The sequence below is a fragment of the Rattus rattus genome, chromosome 15 (assembly GCF_011064425.1).
Source record: "Rattus rattus isolate New Zealand chromosome 15, Rrattus_CSIRO_v1, whole genome shotgun sequence".
NCBI lineage: Eukaryota > Metazoa > Chordata > Mammalia > Rodentia > Muridae > Rattus > Rattus rattus.
In genome coordinates, this window is record NC_046168.1 from 22,922,961 (window position 1) to 22,941,321 (window position 18,361).

General features: G+C 46.6%; 1 protein-coding gene across 1 annotated transcript in view; it reads left to right on the forward strand.

Annotated features, from left to right (window-relative positions):
• Nucleotides 1–5,535: 5,535 nt before the first annotated feature.
• The window catches only part of B4galt6 (beta-1,4-galactosyltransferase 6), a 59,427-nt gene continuing 46,601 nt past the window's right edge, over nt 5,536–18,361 (forward strand). Inside the window, exon 1 of the mRNA XM_032886262.1 lies at nt 5,536–6,493. Coding sequence (XP_032742153.1) covers nt 6,379–6,493 — 115 coding nt within the window. The 5' untranslated portion in view covers nt 5,536–6,378. The remainder of the gene's footprint in view (nt 6,494–18,361) is intronic.

An 18,361-nucleotide genomic window follows, 5' to 3' on the forward strand; every position in this document is an offset into this window, starting at 1 on the left:
CAGAGCACACTAGCAGCAGAAGTGTTATACTCACAGGTGAATGCCTCAGATAGAAGATTTAGGCCAGTGGTTCTCACCCTTCCTGAAGCAGTCATCCCTCATGTGGTGGTGACCTCAACCATAACGTTAGTTTCATTGCTACTTCATAACTGTTATGATTTGTAAGGCAAATATCTACGTTTTCTGATGGTTCTCAACAACCCCTGTGAAGGGGGTCGAGACCCACAGGGTGAGAACTACTAATAGATGGAAGGTCATGTGTTATGAAAGAGGCCTTTTACCTCAAGAAGAGAGCCAGGCAGTGGTGGCACTCTCAGAGCAGCTTCCCAACACATCTGCCTTTAAGATATTCTAATCTGGCTTGAATTGGCTCGTTTCACTGGTGGAGAAATAATCTATAGCCAGGGGCCATTTGCCACTTCTCTGAAGCAGGAAAAAACAGAGAGAGAAAGAAAGAGAGAGAGAGGGAGGGAGGGAGGAAAGGAGACTGTCTGCCAGGCAGAGTCAAGGCAGGTCAGGGTCTGTCGCAGATTTCCCGGCCTGCTAAGGCATGGAACCATAAGAGGAGGTATGCTTGAGGCTCAGGACGAGGGACTGAAGATTCTATTGACCTTGGCATCCTATTGAACAGGGAATTTTTGGGGTGAGAGCAAATGTCTTTTATGTAGTTCAGCAAATCTGTTCCTGTTGGCCTGTGGCTTTGCTTCCCATGGTACTGTAGTATGAGATGGCTATGAGAACTACACTCGGGTTTGGTGTGGTAATGACCCGCAGCCCTCCCATCAGTCGCTTGCATCGTTTTTCATCTTCCCTATAATCAGCCTCACTCCCCCACAGAGGACTGTCTGACTCTGTACCAGCCTTACAGGTACAACCCATCCCTTATTATATACACAACTTTTGCTTAGGAAAACACATTTTTAAATAGCAAGGATGCGCTTTGCCTCCATTGCGGCAGATGACGCCATCAGCACGAAGCCACGGTGTGTGCTTCCATTGCAATAAGTAGCAATAAAACCCTCCTTGGCAACCTTGTCTTGGAGAGGTCATGTCCTTATTTTATCCACATGCATATGTGTGTGAGCAGGGGGATTTCACTCAGTCTTTTTGGGCTGCACAAGCCCCACGTATTTATAGCCTCAGAGGAGCAAAGGCAGCCTTTTTATTCAACCTGGGTGTCTAAGACCACCCCTTCCCAGGGAGGACAATGGGCTTTGCTTTCTGTGGGCCAGTGCGACACTTTGATCCTTCTATCTTCATTCTTCGGCTGGGCGTGTCATTGAATGGGTGTAATCTCTGAAAGGCAGAGCCTGGAGGATCAGGATTCAGGGTCATTTTCAGTTACACAGTGAGCCTGAGGTCGGCCTGGGCTATTCAAGACCACGTTCAAAGTAAAAACTAAAACTAAAAAGTGAAAACAACCCCCCCCCTTCATTCCTCGTGCCTGTCTGCTCAGTGCACAGCCCGAGGGTATTCTGAATGACTCCTCATTTCCTCCAGGCAGGCTTCTTACTCCAGTCAGCCTTGGATTGGCTGGCCCTGGACTGGGGCCCATCGGTGACTATCAGGTGGTTCGGATTCTCCGTGATGCAAACTGCTCAATAAACCTGCCTAAACCAATCTGAGGAGAAGAACGGATAAAGCTACCGCACTCTGCTAATCTTCCATTTTGGTTTATGGACCAGATGGAAATGATCTAACTCCCACAAGGGGCCTGGCCTTCGTACACTACGCTTCCCTCCCAGAACAGTTCCATGTGGGACCACTGAGACAGAATCCTGGCACAGACGCTTATGACAAAACTGCTACAGAAAGCTGGAGCCACAGATCGTCCCTATCAACCCCGACAGAGACGATAAATGCTCACTCGCTAGAAGCCCTACCGTGACAAGCGAAGGAGTCCAGGGGAAGATGGTGCATGTGAGGCTAGCAGGAAGGGCAAGAGGTCACCTTGGCTGATAACGACTGGCGGAGCTCCCAGCTCTGTTCCTCATTCATGCTTGACCTGAGGTTAGTTGTTTTTGTTCACCTGTCTAGCTCCTGTTTCCTTATCCCCAAGTGTCCTATAACGCTCGCCAACGGGGTGTCGTGAAATGACGTGCAAGTAAGTCGTCTGAATCCTTGAAAATCTGACAGGGTGTTCCAGAAGGCCTGTGGAGGTCAGCACAAAATGTGGGTCAAATGTTGAACTAGGGATTTTCTATAAATTTTTATTAGACATTATTTCATAAATGCTGTATATCTGAACATGAAGGTATGGCTTTAATGTGACCAAGTTTCCATGTCGATATGACATTTATTTTAAAATTTCTTCAATAAAGCCTAAATATTGAAGAAATCGATATCTTTTTTTACTCAGCAGAATTCTGATCATTTAAGAGGGAAAATTTTATTTTAAGAGAAGGTTCTGTACTACAACATATGTATAAAGAATTGTATGACTCGGGGCTCGCGACCCCATATGTACAACAATGCCAAGCAACCAGAGCTTCCAGGGACTAAGCCACTACCTAAAGACTATACATGGACTGATCCTGGACTCTGACCTCATAGGTAGCAATGAATATCCTAGTAAGAGCACCAGTGGAAGGGAAGCCCTGGGTCCTGCTAAGACTGAACCCCAGTGAACTAGATTGTTGGGGGAGGGTGGCAATGGGGGAGGGTGGGGAGGGGAACACCCATAAAGAAGGGGAGGGGGAGGGGGATGTTTGCCCGGAAACCGGGAAAGGGAATAACACTCAAAATGTATATAAGAAATACTCAAGTTAATAAAAAAAAAAAAGAATTGTATAACTCATGCTAGTGTCTAACTTTCAGGTGATTTACATTTAATTATATAAAAATTTTTGTGAAATATTCAGTTGTTTAAGCATAATTTATTAACCCAATATTATTTCCGAGTCTCAGGTAAAAAGACCGCGCATAGAACAAGGTATAATACTATCTATTAATATGCTTATCAAGTTAAAATCGATTTTCTGTGTGTGGTATATGCATGGTGTTGATTGGTTCGGATGTGCAGGTGTCTTTCTGTCTACCTCTTGGCTTTAATTATCGAGGTAGGGTCTCTCTCTGAATCTGAGCTCCCTGATGCAGGTAGTCTGGCTGTCCTCACTCTCCCAGAAGTAAGATTGCAGATGAGCCTCACCACGTGCAGTTTTTTACCTGAGTGCTGAGGATCAGAACTCAGTCCCTCATGCTTGACTAAACACCTCAGCAACTCGACCATAGCCTGAGCCCCATAATTACCTGTTCATCCAGTGATACAATATGGAGGATTGAAGCCTTAGCAACAATAAAAATGAGATGTTATCTCTTTTGTTTGAAGAAATAGGATCTTGTTAGGTTAGCTTGGCGGGCCGGATATTTATTTGCTGGTCTCAAACCTGTAGCGTTTCCTGGAATTACAGATATGTTCTACAGCGCCTGGCCTGTGAGAGACTATATGCTATTCTATTTCCCATTCCCTCTTCTATCATATAAAATATTTTTAGCATGCTCATAAACTTGGATACTGCTCATTCTTACTTTACATTACATCAAGTAGAGACAGACAATAAACAATTTCTCTATCCTCCCACATTTTCACATTCTCTCCTTCCTCCTTATCATCATCATCATCATCTTCTTCTTCTTCTTCTTCTTCTTCTTCTTCTTCTTCTTCTTCTTCTTCTTCTTCTTCTTCTTCTTCTTCTTCTTCTTCTTCTTCCTCTTCTTCTTTTTCTCTTCCTCCTCCTCCTCCTTCTCCCCCTCTTCCTTCTCCTTCTCCTTCTCTTTTTCTCCTTTCTTTCTTCTTGCCTTTTTGAGGCAGGGTTTCTCTGTGTAGCCCTGGCTGTCCTGAAACTCACTCTGTAGCCTAGGCTGGGCTCAAACTCAGGGATCCACCTACCTCTGCCTCCGGAGTGCTGAGATCAAACGCATGTGTCACCACACTTGAGGAATAAATGAAACAAGGATTCCACTAGTGCTCACAATGTACCAGGCTCCCCTGTGTCCTTTAAAGGCATCAACTTGTTTAATAAAGTCACCACATGAACTTGTTTCCTTTTTTCTTAATTTATTTTTATTTAATGTGCACTAGTGTTTTGCCTTCATGTATGTCTGTGTGACGGTGTCAGATCTTGGAGTTACAGACAGCGGTGAGCTGCCATGTAGGTGCTGGGAGTTGAACCCAGGTTCTCTGTAAGAGCATTCAGTGCTCTTAACCACTGAGCCATCTTTCCAGCCTCTAAACTTGTTTTCTGATGGAGTTGTGGAGGGGTGTTTTATTCCAGAACAGTCGGTCTTCTGTACCATGCATATGTGCATGTTTGTGTATGCATACAGCTTCATACACACATGTATGTGTCTGTGCAGGTGGAGGGCAGAGGTTGACACTGGATGTCATTCTCTACTCTACCTTGGTGTTTGAGACATGGAGTTGAGTAGTCTGTCACAGAATCCACAGCTCGACGATTACCCAATAGGTGGCGGGACAGGGAGCTCCTGGGATCCACCTGTGTCTGACCTGCCCAGGGATAGGATCTTGCAAATAACGATACAAGCGCACACAACTGTTGCTAGAATCGTTAAGATCTGAGTCTGGGCCCTGGCTATCCAAGCCCCTGCCCTCAACAGGACAATTAAACAGCTAAGTAACAGTGACAAACAACACAAAACAAAACAAAAGATTTACTTAATGTGACCACAATGGGAGAAGACACAAATAAAGAGATACAGTGACCCCACCCCACCCCACCCCACCCCACCGAGTCCTGACTTGAGGTTTCGTTTGTAATGCAGGGCAAGAGATATGCCTAACTAAGCAGTTCTGGTCTGAGTGTGGTCCCTTCCATCTTGACCTAGTTCCTTCCCCAGCATGATACTACGGAGAAATTCCATTTTTTTTTTGTTTTGTTTTGTTTTTAATAGTCTGATGGCTAAGGGAAGGAACACATGTCTCTTTGGAATCTACCTGTAGTCCTGCTGGGATGGTTTATGTAGTCATGATCAGCTGAAAAGAAACACCTGCACACAATATGCCGGGAACGTGTGCTGTAGGTAAGGAACCCAGTTACGTAGCTAGCAGCAAGAAACATTCGAACCAAGGGTAGCCTTGTGCCTAGGAGATGTATCCATTCACTGGTCAGCTTGCGGGTTAGCTAAGTGAATGGGGCTGCCGTGCTGGTGGGCCTAGTGACTGTATTCACCTTCAATGAGAAGGCTGGTCAAGGCATAACGGATACACACAGGCCCACATCGCATCGACAGTCCATAAATCCACGAGGGAAATGTATCTCCTTCATCCTTCTCCATAAGGTCCTTGTTTCCCACAAACGTCATCCCTGGTGCAGAGCGCATCCCATGCTGAGGACCCGGTACTTGCTTAGTGTCTGGTCCACCAGGGATGGTGACCGGGTGGGCGGGGCGAGGTGGGGATGCTGGCGCGGAGTAACAGGACCAATCAGAACCCGCGGCGCTCCAGGGGCTAGGGCTCTTGGTTCCTCTTCTCCCGGCGCAGCGCCGCCTGGCGAGTTGTGCACGGGCGGGCGGAGCCTGCAGGGGTCTCGGGGCGCACAGGGCTGCCGGGATTGTCCTCGTGGGTGTCCGCAGTCCGAGATCGCCGCGTGTTTGTCATCTGTTTCCTTCGTCCTCCGGGCCCCGGCCGCGCGCATCCGCCGGGTAGTCCGGGGTCCGTGCGGGGGCGGCGCCGCCTCTCCCTCGGGCCCGGCGGCGGGAATGCGGTTGCCTTGGCCGGCTGGGCAGCGGGCGGCGGCAGCAAGCGGAACCCGGGTGCACTCGCCGCTGGCCGGGACGCCGCCCTGGCCTGCCCTCGGCTCCCGAGGCCGCCGCTGCGCTCTGGGGCCCGGCGCGGAATGAGGTGCAGGCCGCGCACCGGCGAGCGCCCGCTCCGCGGCCCCTGGTTCAACGCGGCCGCCCGCGCCTCGCGTGCCCCGGCGCCCACGTTAGAGCCCCGCACTGGCAGCGCTCGCGGAGGCACAGGCCCGCAGAGCGCACGCGACCCGGCCCGGGTCCCGATCGCCCGGACTCGCCTCTTGGACACCGCCCCAGGTGCGGGGACCCCGACTCGCTGCAGCGCGCGGGCCGCGCTCCGCATCGCAGAGCTCCTCCAGCCTGGCCCGTGGCTTTGGCCTCCACGGAGCCCGATCTCCCTGCCTCCCTCCACATTTCTCCGCATCCTTTCAACACCCTTCCCGCTGCTCTACCACCTCCCATTCATTGCATCCATTTCTCCTTCCCGGCTTGGTTCTTCTTCCCATAACCTCCCCGGCCGGACCCCGCTACCCACCCGGTACATTCATGGAAGTTTAGGGCCTGGACGGTGGCCCGGAGTCTGGCCTGAGAGCGCAGCCGGAGCTGCTGGTAGGGCAGAGGAAGATGTCTGCGCTCAAGCGGATGATGCGGGTCTCCAATCGCTCCCTGATCGCCTTCATCTTCTTCTTCTCCCTCTCCACGTCCTGTCTCTATTTCATCTATGTGGCTCCAGGCATCGGTAAGCACCCAGACACACCCTCACCTCCTATGGTCTGAAGGAAGGTAACTTGTGTTGAGGGGTTTGGAAGCTGAACCAAAGCATCTGATTTGACTTATTTATTTCAAAACTGTCGAAGATAATGCTTGGGCGTATTCGCTTGGTTAAAAAACCTTTAGATGAACTTAAAAGGTCGCACTCAGGAGATGCAAGGAAATGAGGGGTCTGGTGGCTGGTGAGTGGGGTGTGTGTGTGTGTGTGTGTCTGTGTGTGTGTGTGTGTGTGTGTGTGTGTGTAGTGCCTCTTGTCCCTTTCTTGAATATTCATCACTACTTTATTTAATGGGGTAGCGTTTAATTGTAATTTTATCCAGACACATTTATTTATTTATTTATTTATTTATTTATTTATTTATTTATTTATTTATAAAATAACAGGTAGGGAAAATATGAGGTACCAGTCTGTAGGAACTGCGAGGAAGGTCAAGAGTATCTATCGTGGCATTGCAGGTCAACAGACGTTTGCAGCACACTTGAGACATTTTAGCTGTTGAAACCCAGCTCTGTAAATCGGCTTGAGTCTTCTTGTTAAATTCATCTTCTACCTTACCTGTGAGATGCCTGCTCAGGCAAAATACCGATGAAAACAATTATGCACGGCAATTTCTGGGTTTAAATTGTTAACTTTCTGTGAGTTACTTTTGACTTTTGCTCCAAATACACCTTTGATCTTGGCTTCTTTATCGAAATATTCCAATTCCTCATTTCTCCTGCTGCTGACATATGGCTTTGTTTTATGAATGAAATATTCTATGGATTTATATGGTTGTTAAAACACATCCTGTTCACTAAGCTTGGCTGAGTCTTCTTGTCGTTGGGCATTTAATGCTGAGTGACTTGGTAACAGGGCATACTCTGTCATTTTTCATTAGATATTCAGTTGTCTTCTGTTGAGTCAGGGTTTCTCCCCGGAGTTATCCAAAAATGTCATTTCTTTCAGAGAGGAAAAACACCTGCAGAATTTTAAGGTGAAATTCTTATCCCTGAAGAGGGCGTGTGTGTGTGTGTGTGTGTGTGTGTGTGTGTGTGTGTGTGTGTGTGTGTGTGTGTGTTTTAGATAATGGTGATGAGTTTCAGGGGAGAGACTGTAGCCTCATCCAGACTGATTTCTTATGGAAAAAAAAATCACTATGTGATCTTTCTCCTTGTTGGATTTAATAAGTATACAGTCAGATGATAATACTTAGAAAGACCTTCTCGTGTCATTGCCAACTAGAAGTTTTGGGTAAAGTTTGAAGGAGTATGGATTTTATTATTATTATTATTATTATTATTATTATTATTATTATTATTGTTGTTGTTTTAACAATTTGGTCCTTTAATGTGGGTTTTCTTTAGGTAAACATGAACAACAATCCATTCTCTTGAAATTTTTGATACTTCTGACAGCAGCTCACATTTTAGCCTGAATTGGGCAAAATTTTCATAGACATGGTACATAGACTATGTAAGACTGTTTTTTATTGACCCTAAGTTGGATGTTTTGAATCTCTATTAGGAGATCTTTATTAATTCTGCCACACTTAATATCTTATCATTTAGAAGTTGGGTATTGCTTAGGACATTTAGGAAAAAGTTTTAAACACAACTTGTTTTCTTTCTTGCCATTTTAGACATCATAAATGCCATTTAATCCTATAGAAACTTTTTACTTTTCCATGTAACTCCTTAAACGTTGAACTCCTTTGAAGAACATTATTTTACCAGATATTTAACTGTGAGATTCTGCACAAGAATATTTTAAGGTATCTTTATAGGGTTTCACTAGGAAATTTAAAGTTTGTGTTTGGCGACAAGGACTGTCAGGTCACTTTCTTAAATGCAGGTCAGATACCACAGTCTGTCAGCTGTTTTCTGAAGTGAAAATGATGTGGCAGATGTGGTCAGAGAGTTCACAGTGCCTCAGCCAATTGCATGAGTGCTTTCCCTCGAAGCCACAGGTGCCTTGTGGGGCTCTCTAGGCCATCACCTATTCCTTGTAGTTCTCCATTGGATAAGCATACTTCTCTCGGTGCTCGGAATTCCCACACCAGTTATATCCCAGAGCAAAACTTCCTAGTGACTGGAGTGTGCTACATGGAAGTTCTTTTTATTTTATTATTATTTTTTTAAATTATTTTATGTGCTTGAGTATTTGCTTGTGTGTCTGCATCATGTGCATGCAGAAGCCCAAAGGGATTGTTGGGTGTCATGAAGCAGAAGTTATCGACGATTATGAGCTGTCATGTGGGTTCTGGGAATTAAACCCCAGTGTTCTGGAAGAGCAAACAGTGCTCTCAACCATCTTAACCACTGAGCCATCTCTCTAGCCAGCCGCCCCTCCCCCCCCAAACACACATGCACACACACACACACACACGGTTTCTCTGTGTAGCCCTGGCTATCACTCTGTAGCCTAGGATGGCCTCAGACTCAGAGATCTGTCTGCTGGGATTCCTTTCACTGAAAAAAAAAATGTTTCCGATCTACTCCATTAAGTCCTTACAAGCCACATCACATGAACTTGTTAGCTAGGAGTTACGGTATTTCTCTACTCTTTGGGTGTAGACAGGGTTGGTCATGTATGTTCCTACACACAGGTCTCCTGTTGTTTAGTTGACTCTTCCTTGGGCCTTTTCCCCTATGCCCATCTCTTCCTACCTTTCTTTCTTCTGTGCTGACTGTCACACACTGTCAATCTGGTTAATTCTCAGTCAGTCTGTCCGCCCCCCCCCCCACTGCTCTGCATTCTCTGGGCTCTTTGGGCCCCAGTCTACGGTGTGTTCAATAGAACTCAAAGCTCATTATTTTAAGAGTACATCGAAACCTTTCCCCTAATACTTCATTCAGGAAACACGAGATAGCATCTTCCAGTTGGGAACTTTAGCGCTGAGGAGAACTGGGCTGTGGATAAGTCTCTTGGAACTATCTGCACAGGAAGTCTGCGAAGACTTTGCCCTGGCCTTTCCAGCTCCTGGAGAGGCCAAGCAACTTGTTTTGTTGTCTGCCCTTGTGTATGACAGCCAAGGTGAGTGCAGTGTCCATCCAAGGCCTTGAGCTGGCTGTATTGAGAACAAACTTACATTTATTAAGAAGCCATTTCCAGTATAACTTTCCATGCAACGTAGTCATGTCAGACTCCTGTCATATCAGAGGAACAATTGGTTTGCCTGGAGCACCCAAGAGAAGCTGGCCATTAATCTGGAAGACATCAAAGGTGATAACAACACAGTCGTCTTTGGAGGTTGGCCCGAGAAGGAGCTCCACCATACGTGATAGAAAGCATAGAGAGGGGGAGGTTTGCTTAAAAGTTCCTAGGATGGGTAGCATAGGATTAGGGTATATTGAGCACAGAAAGCGCTTCTAGAAAATGTCAGTACTCAGGTTCTCTAAGGCTACTCCTTAGGGTGTGGAGAGGTAGGGTGCAAAAGGACTTTAGAGCTCCAAAGTGCAGCCTAGTGGAGTTCTTAAGGTCATTAACATTCACAGCAGAGTGGGCTGGTCTGGCCCTCACGGCTTTATCTAAATGATGATAAGAAAGGACGTGCCTGCCACCGGTAGGAGACGGCGTAACTTCCTTGGGAGTGGGGAGTTTACTGTCCTTTTGACACACCAAATCCTTGACCTTTTCCTGGAGAGGCTTTCTTGGTCTTTCGGGGAGGAATCTGGTTAGACCACAGGAGTCTGAACTCCTGCGGGTCTCTTGGTTACTTGGGCCTCCAGGGCATTTGTTTGTGGCCTGCTGGAGAAGGTGGAGTGGGTGTTGTGGGGTATGTAAGAAAACAGATGTGTTCCTCAGAGGCAGCTCAGATTTTTTGCTTGGAAGTCTAGCCTGGGGTCTGACTTTAGTTTGCTTTGGGCTGCCTCAGCAGGTAGCTAGCTACTTGCCTTGTAACCTTTGTTTTAGACTCGGATCCTCAGGTACCTGTCAGGGCTCTTTGAGCAGATTTAACCTGCTTTGTTTGGCAAAGGCCCTTTGTTTTCCCCTCATCAAGTTCCCTATTCTCTGGGGCCTTTTCCTGCGGTTCTTCTGATTGGGTATTGGTCACATTTTTGCCTCTGGGCCTCTCTAGCTGCTACACGCTATTTTTGTTCTGTGAGTAGCAGGACTCAGCAGGAGCTTTGCAAAGGGAAATGAGACAGCCCTTTGTTTTGGAGTAATCCTAGCATGAAGGATGGGGAATGTAGGGCAGCGACGGGGAGACCAGGTAAGAAGCTACAGTAGTGGTTCCAGCACAGGAGATTAGATTCAGGTCAGACCATCTAGCCAGAGCAGTGGAGAACAAAAGGGACGTTTTCCTACGACGCTCTGATTCCAACTTAGACCCCAGGTGGCCAGTCTCAGATGATGTCCAGGTGCCGAGGTTGAAGAAGCAGTTTTGGCTTTAGGATCCTGGAATTGGTTGTCCCTGGAATATCCAGGAAGAGTTTGTCAGTGGCCAGGTAGGTGGAAATAAGGTCTTGAAGCCCAAGGAGCAGAGTAAAACAGAGCCCACCTACCCCGGGATCCCCTAATGTGCTTTAAATCGGGCCTGCAAGCCCAATTGCTTATCTCTCCATCTTGGAATGAGAGACCCCCTCCCCCCAATGTGGATTTCTGCAGAATAAAATGCCCCTTGCTTTTGCATATAATTCAAGTCTGGGGTATCATTCTTTGGTGAAAAACGGACCTTACACAGCGTATAGGAGAGTTCCATTTGGCTGTCTTTGGCATCACAGCTGAGCAGTACTCTCCCTTCTGCAAGTGCTTTTAACTCACACGGCGGTGTCCCCTAAGCATGGTTTAGTGGGGGTACTGCCCAGGAGGCCAACATTCCACTTGCAATCATTCCCAGAGGATCTGCCTTCGCTTCAGCCCCTGCCTTTTAGAAAGGAATCAGCAAAAGTTTTCAGATTTGGGCCCAAGGCAGGGGGAGGGAGGCACTGTGTCAAACTGTCCTTTAGGGTAAGATTTATTAAAAGAGTTATTATCACCTCGAACACGGCGTGACAGGGGCTTTGAGGAGACAAGAGTGATGATCCCTTCTTATCGCTCAAAGGAAGGGAGTGGCTTCATGTGAGCACGTGGTCAGGCTGTCAAGGAGAAGGAAGGAAAGGGCTGTTGCACTGCCAGTAAGAAATGTACAACTATAAGATGGGGAGACAGGAGGAGGGACACATCTTGTTGAGAAGTAGTATTTTGGAGGGGGGAGGGAGTGTGCCCTCATAGTAGCCTTCTGATTGATGTGTTAGTGGCTGGCAACTTCCCTGGGGAATTGGGAAGGCAACAGGCCGTTGTGCCCAAACATGGGTACCTGTTAAGGGGTCAGAGATTCACCCACCTCCTCTTGGTGGGGGGTTTAGCTTTCCCTTTACCAGGCTGCTGCAAGTCGGTGATTAGAAAGGCAGTCTGGCTTAGATTCTAACAGTTCGGAACTGTCCCTTGTTCATGACAAGCGGTCCCTCAAAAGGACGGTCCGAAGCAGGGGGATGGTACACTCAGGACTTGTGACTCTGCCCTGAGTGTCAAAGACAGTTGATGTAAATCATATGTCCTGGAGGGAAACTAGCTAATTTATTGATCCATAGAAGTCCGTCACAGCCCTCCCCTCCACCTTGTTGGGTGATGTGTGCCATCTACAACCCTGCTTTTTATTTCTGCCTTGAGTGTTTATTGAAGACAAAAATAGCCGTGTCTGAAAGAGAAATCCTAGCCTGGGTAGGGTAAGTGTCTCTGTGTGATAGATCTCTTCAATGCTGAAGAGAATGCTTTCAATCTGTATAAATACGGTAGTTAAATTTGGAAACTACCGAAGCCATAGTGAATATAGCTTGTTGTTGTTTTGTTTTGTATTTTCTTCAGGACAAGGCAAGGTCTCTGGTTCAGGCTGGCTAGCATTCTCTAAGGGTGGCTAAGGCTGACTTTAACTCCTGCCCTCTCCCATCTCCCGAGTGCTGGGATTGTTGCTCTTGTGACTCTTTTTGTGCATGGCAGGCAGACAGACACACTCCGTGTCAGCCGAGCTACCTCTCTACCCCGAGGTACACTGTTTTAATAACCCCTTTACTACATCTTATCTCGCAAGAGCTTGGTTCTTACTGTTTTGAAAACAATTCATCCCGTGCAAACGACTCCGCGACTTTTCAGTCCTTGGACTTCAAGCCCGTGGTTCCATGGGTGGCTGCTTCTGTCCTCCTCATGGTCTTCCTGTTTTCTTTGTGCAAGGGCGCGGAGCCGAGAGGGCCTGGAGCGTAGATGATGCCGTGGTGTCCTGGCTGCCACAATTGTTCTTCAGGCAGTATCGGGGTCGAAATCCCAAAAGTGGCCCACAGGCAAATCTTATAAAGACAATTACTACACTGAGACTTGGCCCTTTTTTTCTGGTGAGGCTAGGCTGGGTCGAGTTGACAGTCAGTGCTGACTACTGCACTCACAAACTTACGGTTTAACGTTACTAGACATAGCTTGATCGACATTTTGCTGTGTCACAGCCAAAAGCATAATGGCTGACACAAACACTCCAACTCCTATTTCAACTAAGCAAGGTTTCTGTAGCAGCTCAAATCAAACGCTGGCAAACTCTGCTATGACCGAAGAGGCAGATATGCCCGCAGGAGTTGAACCATAAAACGACTGATCAAACTGGCCACGCCATGGACAGAGCGTACACTCTGAGCTATTTTCCCAAGGCATCCCCAGCCAGGCCTTGCGGAAGCCTGGACTGTCTGCTTCCTTCCCCTCATCCGCTTGGTCTTCACATCCACTCTGTATCACTCGCACAGTGTGCTCTTTGTTTCTGTTCTGGCAGAAGGCTTTTTAAACTATTAAGTCATTGTGTGCACTGGGAACAGGAGGCTCTGCAGGTCCTCCTCTGTGGCCTCCCTCACTGGTTATCTTTTGATACTATTAAAAGTGGCTCTCCAATGTGAGCGCGTGTAAGCCTTATTTAAGGCGGTCTGTTTTAATGAGCTTTTTTTTTTTTCCAGGAATATTTTTCAGATATACTTTTCTCCCCCTTTCATACCCTTTTCTTCTTCTTGCCTTTATTGAGGCAGGGTCTCGCACTGTAGCCTTGGCTTTTCTGGAACTCGCCATGTATAGATCAGGTCAGCCTTGGATTGAAAGAGATCCACCCGCCTCTGTCTCCCTGGTGCTGGGATTAAGGTGCAGCCACAATGTCCGGCCATACCTTTTTTTTTTTTTTAGCTTGCCTTTGCTGTACAAGATAATGGGCCCCTTTGTAGCAACCGTTTTGTATTATACATACATAGTACATACCGTGATCTTATAACCATCCCGAAGCCTTTTCCATGGACAGGTCTCTTCCGTGCACATCTGTCAGTAGAGCTATTGATTGTAGCTCCCACTCAGTACTCAGATCATTGTGCAACGTGGCGGTGGTGGTGGTGGTGGTTGTGGCGGTGGTGGTGGTGGTGGTTGTTGGTGTGGGGTGGAGTTGGGTGTGTGGTGGTTGGTGTTGGTGGTGGTGGTGGTGGTGGTGGTGGTGGTGGTGGTGGTGGTGGTGGTGGTGGTGGTGGTGGTGGTGGTGGTGGTGGTGGTGGTGGTAGTGGTGGCGGCGGTGGTGGAGGTGGTAAGTAAGTACCGGCTAGGTTTATTTTTGTTTTGTATAGTCGAGAATGACCTTGGACATCTGATCCTCCTGCCTCTTCCTCCAGTGCACTATCAAGTTGGTTTCCTCAGTGTTGGGGGTTGAGCTCATGGTTTGGCGGGCGCAGTGGAGCTCCATTTCCTACTCCTGTGTTTACTTTTCAGAATTGATGACTTGATTCCCTTTCATCTTTCGAAGAACTAGTCTTAAAGTTTGAGAGCCAAACCAGCTTGTTTTCAGATAGAAGTGGTGGGCCATTCGTGGTAAACCATGTTTTGCATCCAGAGAACTGGAGAGTGAATGAAAAGACCGTGTCATGTGTCCATTTATAGGTTAGCAGTGTCTAGGGGATTTGGCCGAAAGTTGATCCTGAGTGCTTTATTTACCATTCTTAATTATTAGAGAGGCACGTAGCAGTTCTTTAACACAATTAATAAAAATCTGTAAAGCCTTACAGTTTCCCCGGTAGGCTTAATTTTAAAATAGCATTTCTCAGCATCGGGCTAGCAAGCTGTCTTTACATCAGCTGGCTCAGTGGTTAAGTGCCTGGCTGTTCTTGTAGGTTCAGTGCATAGAACCCAGACGGCTGCTCTCAACCGTTGGTAATTGAGGTTCTAGGGGGTCTGATGCTCTCCTCTGAACTTCCAAGAACACCCGGCAACACACTAAACAAACAAACAGACCTAAAAGAAAATATAAAACACCTTTACAATGTACATTTTTGGGGTGTGTGGTGGGGTTGAGGCAGGTTTTACTGTATAATATAACCCTGGCTGTCTTGGAATTCATTCTGTAGACCAGGCTGACCTCGTATTCAGAAATCTGCCCTCCGTGCCTCTCTAGTGCTGGGATTAAAGGCATTTACCACCAGTGCCGACTGCAATAGCATATTGAGTGATTGCCTAAAGTTTGTTACTGAAGCGCCATACCTTGGTTGAAATATTCTGTTCTGTTGGTCCCCACTCCTCAACCCCCAGACAAGGTTTCTCTGTGTAGACCTGGCTGGCTTAGAACTTGGAGAACTGCCTGCCTGTGCCTTAGACGTGCTGGGATTAAAGGCATTTGCTGCCGCCACCTGGACTATTGGTTTTATAATATGAATATAACTTGGACTAATATTACTTGTTGAGTAAATAATGTTGCATAGGTTGTCTGTGGTAATTGAAGAGCTGGCAGGCAAATGGCTTGGTTCTAACTGCCCAGCATACTGAGCCAGGAGGATTGCCTGAGTTTGAGGCCAGCCTGTACAATATAGGACAACATCTCTTGAGATAGAGGAAGAAAGAAGGAGAAAGGACAGAGAAGAGCCTGACTTCGCAGGCTAGTGGAACTTCCAGTTTGACTCACAGGAAGGAGGAGGAATCCAATAGTTTTCACTTGAGTCAACAAGCTGAAGGGACAGAACCGAAAGCTGCCTTGCTTCCTGGTCAAAAAACATCCTTTTCTTTTGGAAGTTACTAAAATCCATTTTTATCCGGTGTCCTCTCCTCTGTGTCTGGCTTTAGAGTTCCTCTCTTCTTGCGAATAAGTTGAAATTCTGAACTGTTACTCATTAAAACAGTGTTTGGGGATAGAAAACACAGCGTATACCGTGTTCGCTCCGTCTGTTTCTTATAAGTCTTAAGTGGGAAGACATTTGCTTCACACTCAGCTTGTGGACGTGGAAAACACTGGCTCTCCAATGCTTCCCAGGTCTGATTGCGGCTTTGTCCTCCAGTCTGTCAGACCACTGGGTTTCCTGATTAGCTTTTGCCTTCCTTTCTCTAGCCCTTCCCTTCCTCCTGGTTTCATTTCTGCTTAGCTCTGTTAGAGTCCCCGGGGTCCTTGGAAGAAGCTATGCACACATCCTAGACGATTAGCGCTATAAATTAGCAAGTGCAGGACACGTTGTCCTTGGTTAGTGTTTTCACACCAGTAGGTTGGTTCCAAGTGTACTCTTTTTTTTTTTTCTTTTCTTTTTTTCGGAGCTGGGGACCGAACCCAGGGCCTTTCGCTTGCTAGGCAAGCGCTCTACCACTGAGCTAAATCCCCAACCCCTAAGTGTACTCTTAAAATATGTTTGTTGCCTTTAAACAAGGCTGAACCCACGGCTAGCTGTTTGTCTTTCTTTGAGATCTTGATTTCTTCCCCCCCACCTCCCTCCCTTTCTTCCTTTCTTTCAGATTTGTTTTTAAACTAAATGAAGTTTAACGCTTAATTTTGAGGCAGGGTCACTCTGTGGGTCATGATGGCCTTGAACTACTCAGAGATCCACGAGCCTCTGCTTCACAAGTGCTGGGATTAAAGGGGTGCGCCGCTATACCCTACATTTTTTTATTTTAATTTTAGTTATGTGTATGTGTGTATGGTGGGGGGTTATGTGCATGTGTGGGTATGCTTGGAGAACAGGGGTGTCCATCAGATCTGGGGTTATAGGCAGTTGTAAGGCATCCAACATGGGTGATGGGATTGCACTTGGGGTACCCTGTAAGAGTGCTATGTGTTCTTAATGGCTGAGCCATCTCTTCAACCCTGTTTTATTTTGTTTGTTTGTTTATTTATTTATTGTTTTTGAGACAGGGTCTCATGTAGCTCCAGTTGGCTTTGAAACTACTACGTAGCCTTGAACTCCTGATCCTTCTGCCTCTCCCTCTTGTGTAGGCTCCAGTTTTATGCAGTACTGGGTATGAGACCTTTGTGTGCCAGACAAGTGACCCTCGCAGCGAACTCCACAGCATAGGATCTAGGTGCCTGGTAAACAGTAGGTGGTATATATCTGCTGGATAAACTTGTCTCCACGCGACTAGTTTTAATATGATAAGGCTGTTGGAAAAGTCAGTTGTTGTTTAAAAATGAAAGCTACGACCAGCCCTAGCACACATGCTCTCGGAGCATAATTAGAGCTGTTGCCGGCTGCCCAGAAGGGATAGACACGTTTAAAGGCACTCCTGTTAATTTGTAGTCTCCATCAGCAAAGCTGTTGAGTGGGATTGGAGATGGGCGTGCTTTGCCTGTTACCATTGGTTATTATCAGTTGACGAAGTGGAGCTCTGAACACGGGGTTCTTTCTCTCTTCATGAGTCAGTCCATGACTAAGTTGGAAGATGGAGTTGAATCTACAGGCTAATGGTTTGCACGGTAGATTACCTTGAGACCAGTGTAATGACACTGAATAATACTTTGGCCTAATGGGAATCGTTTATCGGCCTGGCACAGTACCACCATTTATTTTTGTTTTTAATCCTTTCCCTTAAGCAATGGCTCTCAACCTTCCTAATGCTGCAACCCTTAATACAGTTCCTTGTGTTGGGGCGACTCCCAACCATAAAATTCTTTTCATTGCTACTTCTTATCTGTAATTTTGCTACCGTTATGAATCGTAACGCGTAAACAGTTGTGTTTTCTAATGGTCTTAGGCTACCTCTGTGTAAAGAGGTCTTTTGATCCTCAAAGCGGTAACAATCCACAGGTTGAGGCCCGCTGCAAAATACAAATCCTGTTTCATGCTTGATCTGGCCTAATCCTGGTGTAGCCATGATTATTATAAATGTAGTTTTGTTTTGGTGAACATGGATGAGTAATTTGCAGGTTATGGCACTAAATATGAAAAGAAGATAAGTTTGCGGTGTCTGGAACATGTAGACTATTGTAATTTGTAGAAACTCTGAGGTACCTGGCTCGGTAGATAATGTTGGGTAAGTGGTATGGTGACTTTTGAGATACTGTCTTCTTGTGTGTTCTTGGACTTTGTGAAAGGCAGCTTTTCGCCTGCCATTTTGTATCCCTTCTGGCTTTTGAAATTAATTGCAGTCTGTTTATTGTGCTGCTTTCTTCATGATTGCTTTCATTTACTCGTGTGTGTGTGTGTGTGTGTGTGTGTGTGTGTGTGTGTGTGTGTGTGTGTGTGTGTGAGAGAGAGAGAGAGAGAGAGAGAGAATATGAATGGAAGTGTCTGAGTGTATTGTGTGTAAGGTCAGAGAATAGTTCTCTAGAACTGATTCTTTTCTACCCTGTAAGTTTTCAGGTTCAAACTCGGGTTGTCAGGCTTGAAGACACCCCCAGAAAGTTTTGTCTTGAATCCCTTTTTTCCTTACTCGGCTCCCTGTGTCTCTGCTGCATTGCTTTTAAAGTCCTGATTCTCAGGCCCTTCATAGCTACCCTTGAATGTCGGTCTTCCATCTACTTGTAAGGTACCTCTGGGTTTCTCTGTCTTCCTGTTTTTCTTACTGATCTCATAGTAAACAAAGTTGACGCCCCGTCAGCTACTACATTGGTTTCCTAGG